We start from the raw sequence: 10,000 nt of genomic DNA, 5'->3' as shown, positions 1-10,000 counted from the left end.
CGTTGTTTAATCCATCCACCCGTTGTTTAATCCATCCACCCGTTGTTTAATCCATCCATCTGTTGTTTAATCCATCCACCCGTTGTTTAATCCATCCACCCGTTGTTTAATCCATCCATCCACCCGTTGTTTAATCCATCCACCCATTGTTTAATCCATCCACCCGTTGTTTAATCCATCCATCCACCCGTTGTTTAATCCATCCACCCATTGTTTAATCCATCCACCCATTGTTTAATCCATCCACCCGTTGTTTAATCCATCCATCCACCCGTTGTTTAATCCATCCACCCATTGTTTAATCCATCCACCCGTTGTTTAATCCATCCATCCGTTGTTTAATCCATCCATCCACCCGTTGTTTAATCCATCCATCCGTTGTTTAATCCATCCATCCACCCGTTGTTTAATCCATCCACCCGTTGTTTAATCCATCCATCCACCCGTTGTTTAATCCATCCATCCACCCGTTGTTTAATCCATCCACCCATTGTTTAATCCATCCATCCGTTGTTTAATCCATCCATCCACCTGTTGTTTAATCCATCCACCCGTTGTTTAATCCATCCACCCGTTGTTTAATCCATCCACCCGTTGTTTAATCCATCCATCCACCCGTTGTTTAATCCATCCACCCGTTGTTTAATCCATCCATCCACCCATTGTTTAATCCATCCACCCGTTGTTTAATCCATCCACCCGTTGTTTAATCCATCCATCCGTTGTTTAATCCATCCACCCGTTGTTTAATCCATCCACCCGTTGTTTAATCCATCCATCTGTTGTTTAATCCATCCATCCACCTGTTGTTTAATCCATCCACCCGTTGTTTAATCCATCCATCCGTTGTTTAATCCATCCACCCGTTGTTTAATCCATCCACCCGTTGTTTAATCCATCCATCTGTTGTTTAATCCATCCATCCACCTGTTGTTTAATCCATCCACCTGTTGTTTAATCCATCCACCCGTTGTTTAATCCATCCATCCGTTGTTTAATCCATCCATCTGTTGTTTAATCCATCCATCCACCTGTTGTTTAATCCATCCATCCACCCGTTGTTTAATCCATCCATCCACCCGTTGTTTAATCCATCCATCCACCCGTTGTTTAATCCATCCACCCGTTGTTTAATCCATCCACCCGTTGTTTAATCCATCCACCCGTTGTTTAATCCATCCACCCGTTGTTTAATCCATCCATCCACCCGTTGTTTAATCCATCCATCCATCTGTTGTTTAATCCATCCATCCACCCGTTGTTTAATCCATCCACCCGTTGTTTAATCCATCCACCCGTTGTTTAATCCATCCATCTGTTGTTTAATCCATCCATCTGTTGTTTAATCCATCCATCTGTTGTTTAATCCATCCACCCGTTGTTTAATCCATCCATCTGTTGTTTAATCCATCCATCCACCCGTTGTTTAATCCATCCACCCGTTGTTTAATCCATCCACCCGTTGTTTAATCCATCCATCCGTTGTTTAATCCATCCATCTGTTGTTTAATCCATCTATCCACCCGTTGTTTAATCCATCCATCCGTTGTTTAATCCATCCATCTGTTGTTTAATCCATCCACCCGTTGTTTAATCCATCCACCCGTTGTTTAATCCATCCACCCGTTGTTTAATCCATCCACCCGTTGTTTAATCCATCCACCCGTTGTTTAATCCATCCATCCACCCGTTGTTTAATCCATCCATCCACCCGTTGTTTAATCCATCCATCCACCCGTTGTTTAATCCATCCATCCACCCGTTGTTTAATCCATCCACCCGTTGTTTAATCCATCCATCCACCCGTTGTGTAATCCATCCATCCGTTGTTTAATCCATCCATCCGTTGTTTAATCCATCCACCCGTTGTTTAATCCATCCATCCACCCGTTGTTTAATCCATCCACCCACCCGTTGTTTAATCCATCCATCCGTTGTTTAATCCATCCATCCATCCGTTGTTTAATCCATCCATCCATCCGTTGTTTAATCCATCCACCCGTTGTTTAATCCATCCACCCGTTGTTTAATCCATCCATCCGTTGTTTAATCCATCCATCCATCCGTTGTTTAATCCATCCATCCATCCGTTGTTTAATCCATCCACCTGTTGTTTAATCCATCCATCCACCCGTTGTTTAATCCATCCATCCATCCGTTGTTTAATCCATCCATCCACCCGTTGTTTAATCCATCCATCTGTTGTTTAATCCATCCATCCGTTGTTTAATCCATCCATCCGTTGTTTAATCCATCCATCTGTTGTTTAATCCATCCACCTGTTGTTTAATCCATCCACCTGTTGTTTAATCCATCCATCCGTTGTTTAATCCATCCATCTGTTGTTTAATCCATCCATCCACCCGTTGTTTAATCCATCCATCTGTTGTTTAATCCATCCACCCACCCGTTGTTTAATCCATCCACCCATTGTTTAATCCATCCACCCGTTGTTTAATCCATCCATCCACCCGTTGTTTAATCCATCCACCCGTTGTTTAATCCATCCATCCACCCGTTGTTTAATCCATCCATCCACCCGTTGTTTAATCCATCCACCCAACAGCTGGTTAATCCATCCATCAAACCATTATTTAATTCATCCACCCATCCCTCCATCCATCCTTTCATCTATTTTTCAACCCATCCATCCATCTGTCAATCCATCCATCATACTTTTTAATCTAAAAGCTAAAAGCAGCTCAAATCCTCAGAATATAAAGATTTCAGTTCTGCTGTCTTGGAGATTCTGCCGAGGTCCGACCAGAGACGGATGTGCAGAGGAATGCCGAACTCCTTGAAACAGTAGCGTTATCTTGATACTCTGTTTAACCCTAAGCCCCTGAAGTGATGCATTGCCACCATGCATTTTCTGTGCATGGTGGCGGGTCTTATTTTTAGGTGTCATAGGCCGCTGAGATTATGGAATGCTGTTATTTTTAGAGGCAGTGACAGTCACGAAGATGACAGGTGTCTGGTCCCACCCGTGACTAACTCCTCCCTCCCTCCCTGCCTGCCCCAGGGAACGCTGCCTCTGTGGGGGGCATGGGACGCCTTCGTTAGGACTCCTGAGTAACCTTGACAAGGACAAATGGAGAAGGAGCCCAGGGAACAGAACGAGGGGCGTTTCTAAAGCTTTACAGAACACCGTACCGTTTGTTTGCGCTGATCAGGACAATTAGTTTTGTGTGAACCTGAGTGAAGGAAGCTGAATGATTTAGCGAAGCTTCAAAGGAGAAACTTTTGCATCCCGGAGCTTGTTATTTGAAATCTCCTGATGAAAGTAGCTGAGGGCTTTTCTGTCAGCATCTTCAGGCTTAATGTCAAACCGCAGCCCAGCAGGCAGCAGCAGGGAAGGATTTCGCCTGCAGTACGAAAAAGCCCATCAGCTCAGTTCCCCAAATTTTCCAAACCTCTTTCACTGTAGTTCCCGACCGGCTCCTTTTTTTATAAATATTATTTTCCTGAAGCTTGAAAGTGACCCCTACCATGCAGAGGAGGAATGTGATGACGCAGATGCAGGCTGGCCGGCTGCTGAGCGGAGCTAGAGGACGCTGAGACGAGCCCTCTGTGGCTGCCTCAGCCGTGAGAGGAATAGCCTGCAGCCTATCACTGCTGCTCTCTGTCAGGCTGCTGCTGCTGGTTTGATCACTGCCTCCTACTCACACCCCATCGCTCCTCAGCCTCCCAGCAGCTTGCTTACTGGAATTTGTTTTAGTATCATTGATATAAGCTTAGCTTTTTATCAGATGTGGAGTCTTTCATGTCGCTGCCTGTTTCTCTCCAGCTGTCGTTGCCAACATCATGAGACTCGCGTCGAGCGGTGATACGGCATTTCTGGGACTGACAGATAATGATGTTTTAGAGCATTAATTCCCTAATATGGACGTGGCGGTTGTTATGATATATTTTCAGCCTTAAATGCCATTAGCTTTTCCATTCTTCATGATCCCATTTAACCCCCCCCCCCCCCTTCATCTCTCTGCACAAAAGATTCTCAGAAGCTTCTTTCTCCAAGCACTAACGATGTCTGCTCGGCGACATGTGCTGCACACGTCGCTGAGACAATTGTAAACAATGGAGGCAAAGAATAATATCCTGGATTGAATACTTGAGCATGTTTGAGACCCCAGAAGAAGTGTTTTCTGTGTTGTTTGATTTCACGGTGAGTTTAAGAAAAGACTTTGACCATCTGTTGATGTACAGTATAAGCAGGCCACACAAGAAGGAAACGAGCTCAGGCTAATCTACGCTCATACATCTTAATAAATAGTTTCAGCACGGGACATTCAAATCAGTGATTGTATCCCTGCAGCTCCCACTCTGAGATGAATCAACACTAACAGGCTTTCTCTACAATCTCGATTTGCACTGGTGCTTGATTTTGCATGTTGGCCTTTTCCCTGAGCTGCAGCACTCGGAGGGCTGGCTCTCTGCTGCCTGTGGAGTTGTGGAGTCTGCTCGTGACGGAGGCTCATGTGGGGCAGTGTAGGAGGGACCATCTCACATCTGCTCCTATTGTGCTGGAGAGAGAGATGACCTTATAGGGAAGCGCTTTGTGGAGAGCCGTCCCACACCGACGCGCTCGATGCACAGTGACCCTACCCATCAGGGCCCGCAACCCCCACTAAGATTCCAGACACCATGGATAGTATGTGGCATTTAATGTGGTCTGGCAAGCATCCTTTGTCACGGAGAGACTGTCCTTTGGCAACGCTTCCAGAGATGTCAGCGAGGCTGAGAGAAACGGTCTCATCTCGCCGACAGTCTTTACAAATGCAAAAACCCAAAACCCATGAATGTGTTGGTTGGACACTGGAGAAGGGCTCGGAGGTTAAAAACACCACCCGAAGGAGTCAGCAGCAGGCACAGGGCCTGTGCTTCCAATAAGGTGGTGATCTGGTGAATCTTGATCAGCAGCTGCTGAGCAATCAAACTGTCCTCGACGACTTCCAGCCTCGGGACATGTGAACCCTGGATCCTTCCAGAACCTCATAATGAAACAGGACGTGCACCCTGAAAGGTTTTAACATGCCGGGTAAAGCCGAGCGTGTTGAGTAAGGCCGGGCGATAACACCTCAAATCACCACGATGAGTCATTAAACATCTGACCTCGATGATGATTAATGAACGATTGTTGTTTTCCCTCATAGTTGACATGATATGCTCCTTTTATTAAAGCTGAGGTAGAGCGTCTGATGAATATCTGATGAACTGTTTTGTGTTTATTTATTGAATATTTCAAACGGAAATCAAAACATCGCTCCGAATGAAATCGACACCTTTTAGTTTTGAAAGTAGAAACATTTCATGCAAACTTGTTTTTCTGCTGTTTTTACTTTTGACTTCTTTTTGATTGCCGTCGTCGTCCCTAAGACAAAATGTGTCCAAACTACGGACATGTCTTCCACGTCAATCATTGGACGTGTCGTCACGTGACTCTGCCCTGAAAATAATGAACATTACTTTAGTTAGAGATCCTGAATGGAAGTGATGACCTCATGAAGCATGATCACGTGACTATCGGCTGATTTTACTGTAGACATGCACACACGTGTATGTTTTTATTAGCAGTCTCTCTGCCTTTGGATTGGCCCACAGGGACAAATGAAAGTTAAAAACACAGTCTCAAACTCTTTGACTTCCAGGAAACGTTATTCTGTGTGACCTCAGACACGTTAAAAAGACGCTCCTCCGTCAGTTGGTGCAAAACAGGAATAAAGAAGCGGAGAGGTTGTGCACAGCAACGGGCTCCTGTTGGAAAGATTTATTAACGAGTGACGTGCTCTCAGTCTGTGGAGCAGCTTCTTTATTCTGTCAACATCAGAGGTCTGAAGGTTTCCTGTCTGTGTCGAACGGATGTTTGTGAATGCTCCGTTAGTGGATTCAAATCTTGAATGATTCTTGGAAGAGGTGGAGCGGCTGTCCGGACCTGGATCATCATTCCACAGACGTAAATCTGATTCTTTTATGATTGGTTAAAAGCTGTCGCCTTTGTTTGATTGGATCAGGATCATAAGAGGGCAGGCGGGTCATGGTCGTGGTCGGGGGTGCTCAGGAGCTTCTGGACGATCGAATGATTTGAATTCAGGATGAGATGTGTGACTGTCCAATGAACGCCTGTTCATCGAGGCAAAGGTCGTAGTGCTCCCAGTCCTGGGACAAGTTGAGTTACTATGGCAACAGAAGCAGTTGCACGCTCCATGTAGTCTGAACTCGCTGCTGTTTAAGATTCATAACCCTCGACGACGGAGCGGAGATCTCAAAGAGATGCTGAAATGCCACAGTGTTTCTTTGGCTTACGGTCCGAATAAATCACGATCCTGCACGCCACGGTTGATTCATGTGAGGCTGCTCAGATGTAAATGACACATTTGCATAAAAAAGAAAGTCGGTTTGAGGCCCATGCACTGCATTTTCCTGTCATTGATTTTTGCTGAGTCATGGAAACAAGCTTGTGTTGTGCACCTGGCTGCAGGACGAATCAATCAAAGGTTATTATTTGACCTTCTCGTGCACATTTCTTTCCCCAACATTTCCATGTGGGGGACATATTGCACTGTTGTAGTGGTCGATGTCTCGTGAGGGAATCGGTCGTGGAGCTGTGGTGGAAAGAGGCAGATGCTTCACCTGCTCTGAAATGAGCCACTCAGAGTGACAGAAGGTCAGCCTTTTGTTCAGCTGTCACATGCAGCCTCCCGGAGGAGAGCCGGCCTGCGGAGCCAACATCCCCCGACACACGGCCGAGGCAGGTGCCAGTCAAAGCTGGCAGCTTCACTTCACTCGCTGCCTGGCTCGATGGTCAAAGGGTCCGGGCAGCTCTGGGAGGCGTATCGGGTGCAATGCGTCACCAGTTCACTTGAAAATGTGTTCACGAGGTGAACATGTGGCCATTCCTGAGGAGATGTTTGGACTGAGACCAAGTAGGATGTTGAAATAAAGAGACAGACCATCCACACAAACACTTCATCAGAGCAGGTCTGCAGTGAAACATGGGAGCACGCCAGTGTCACACAATGTCACCCAGTGTGTGTGTGTGTGTGTGTGTGTGTGTGTGTGTGTGTGTGTGTGTGTGTGTGTGTGTGTGTGTGTGTGTGTGTGTGTGTGTGTGTGTGTGTGTGTGTGTGAGCTCCTAGATGTCCCTCGCCATGTTTTCTGGCTCGACACTCTTTAAGGATCTGTCAGTGTTTTTCTTTTTTAGACCTAAAGACTTGGCACAGGAAGCGTTACACAACCACCGAGGATGTGATTGTTAAGTTTTTGAGTCGACTAAGAAAAACATGTCATGCTTTGTTCCTGTGGTGCGACTGCACAGTAATCCTCTGTATCTGTTGAGGGATGGGATCCTTCCTCTCTCTGCGTAACTTTCAACAGGAAGTGATGTCATGCATCAACCTGAGGCTGTCGTACCTTTACAGCAGAAATACCTGAATCCATCCGATGTTTGTCATACGGTTAAAGGATTTATATTCGAGAGCTGCAGGCTGCTGATTCCTCCTCACTTTGAGGCTACGATGGTTCAAAGACTCGTGCAGGGCGACACAAGTCCTTCTCAGAAAATCTATTACTGTCTGGATGATCGGCCAATTTGTGTTGGCAGATCAGAGTTCCTGGCACAGCCGTGAGAAGTCGACCCTGAAATGAGGCGGTCCTTTTAAAGAGGACGCGTGTACAAAAGGTAGTCGTGACGATGGCGAGTAAGGTGAAAGTGTTTCATGAAGACTTGAGCACAAAGAGGGTCTGTGTGCGCCCCCTTTGTGCCGTGGCAATGATCAGGAACCAGCTGCCGTCACGCAGCCACATTTAAACCTGATGGGCTCATTGGGGAATATGTGGACATGCTTCTCCCATCTTTGGCTGCATGCATTGTTGCTATTTCCTCTCCGTACACTCAAGGTCGGGGAGGACGCGGGGTCATACTCCTGTCTCTCCAGTGGAAACCTGTCTGTTGACTGTTTTCACAGCTTCTCTGCCTCAGTGTTTGGATATTTGGCAGTCGTGTCACACCGTGCTCGAGGTCGGAGTCTTTTGTGAGCATCTGACACAATTAGCACTTTTTTAACTAAGTAGGTCCATACAAGAAAAAATACGCCCATAGCCTGAGCCATTTCCCCAGTTTCCATCGCCTTTATGTACCATTAGGAAGCTGAATTGGGTCACTGCAATTCTGATGTTCCCAAATTGGCCTTTTCCTTTGAGACGGGCCTTTTATGGCTCACAGGTCCTTGGTTTCCGTCTCTTTCTTCGGAGCTCCGTCTCTTTCCCTGCAGTGACGGCAGCTCGGCTCTGTTGCTGTGTGGCACAGCGACCTCCCTGTAATGAGCTGCGTTCAGTCAGTTGGGTTTACACTAACGCTGAGTGAGCGCCTGCAGAAATAGACAACATCTCATCTGTTAGATCTTCATTCAGCCCGTACACACAAACAGACTCAGTGGAAATCAAACCTTGAGCAACATTACATGATGCTAAGTGTGGAAAAGCTGAGACGGTTTAACTGCTTATTCTGCTCGTTGTCATCAAAGTGAGCTTCAGTTTCCTTTCTAATGACCGTGTCTGTGTGTTCACGCCGTCTTCTTTGTGTATTTTCTCTAACTGTGTGTTTTGTTTCATTACAGTTGGAGATAAAGTCCCTGCAGACATCCGTCTCTGTTCCATCAAATCCACCACTCTGAGGGTCGACCAGTCCATCCTGACCGGTAAGACATGACGGCCATCACATGTTGTCCCGTGACAGTAACACTGCTTAAAGGCAGGTTGGTCATTGACTAAGAAAATCTGTCGTCTGTATCAGTTTGTAAGTTTGTAAAAACAGATCATGAACCAATCACAGGCCTCCCTGTCTCCCTGCTCTCTGATGAACCAATCACAGGCCTCCCTGTCTCCCTGCTCTCTGATGAACCAATCACAGGCCTCCCTGTCTCCCTGCTCTCTGATGAACCAATCACAGGCCTCCCTGTCTCCCTGCTCTCTGATGAACCAATCACAGCCTCCCTGTCTCCCTGCTCTCTGATGAACCAATCACACGCCTTCCTGCCTCGCCGCTCGCTCTCTACCTCTTGCGTGCTCTAGCTCTCACTCAAAGCTCGTCACAGATGGCAGAGTTTATACTGAGGTTTTGTCGTTGGCCGTTGTGAAAAGTAAAATAGTCCCGTTGAAAAAAAACCCATACACGTCATTTTGGTGTTAACTTACCGCTGAATGAGACGTGAGACGACGTAGTTTGAAGCGATGAACTGAAGTCCGCCTCTGGAGCGACGGCGCTGGTGGATGCAAGTGAGGGGCGTGGCTTTAGAGGGAGCTCTAAAGTGTGTGTGTGTGTGTGTGTGTGCGTGTGTGTGTGTGTGTGTGTGTGTGTGTGTGTGTGTGTGTGTGTGGTGTCTTATCTTTGAAGGTGCCGACATCGTGCACAGATGGAAACCTTTGTTTGAAGCTAATTCAGTCAAACAATAACTCAACATGTTGTTTAGGACGTAAGATCCTGCTCATTGTCTCCATAGTCGATTTTATTAGCCATGACGTCATAACCACCGCGGGTAGACCGACGTTGAGTTACCCGAGTGTGACTCGGTGGTTCACACTCCTGTAGGAGACGAGAGTTATAAAGAACAACAAGAACTTCACTCCCCACAATCATAGTGTCACAACGACATCTCTGATTGGTGGAGCTAGCTGTTACCATGGCAACGTTTCCTGCCCCTCGGCGCAGTATGAACGATTTGTTTCACTAGCTAGCTAGCTTGCTAACACTGAAAGTGCTAATAAGAGTTTCTCAGGAAGACGAATGCCTTTTGAATTTGTCTCAGTTTTTTTACACTTTTTAGACGCCGAATCAAATGTTTTAAAGTCATGAGTCCTGGGGTAGCTGGTTGTCATGGTTACAGGCTTCATCTGTTAATTGATCTATTGACTTACTGGAACACATTGACATTAATATTTAGCATTATTCAAGTGTAGATATATACTGTATATATCTTTTAGTTTTGGTGAACATCCTCCTTCA

General features: G+C 46.2%; 1 protein-coding gene across 1 annotated transcript in view; it reads left to right on the top strand.

Moving 5' to 3' along the window:
* LOC306826561 (sarcoplasmic/endoplasmic reticulum calcium ATPase 2-like) overlaps positions 1-10,000 on the top strand; it is a 23,279-nt gene that overhangs the window by 7,690 nt on the left and 5,589 nt on the right. Inside the window, exon 6 of the mRNA XM_079347946.1 lies at positions 8,616-8,696. Within this exon, the coding sequence (XP_079204072.1) occupies positions 8,616-8,696 (81 nt within the window). The remainder of the gene's footprint in view (positions 1-8,615; positions 8,697-10,000) is intronic.

Source organism: Symphodus melops (genome assembly GCF_947650265.1).
Source record: "Symphodus melops genome assembly, chromosome: 1".
NCBI classification, from domain to species: Eukaryota; Metazoa; Chordata; class Actinopteri; order Labriformes; family Labridae; genus Symphodus; species Symphodus melops.
The sequence above is the reverse complement of the archived record's forward strand: the minus strand, read 5'-3'. Positions and strand labels throughout refer to the sequence as shown.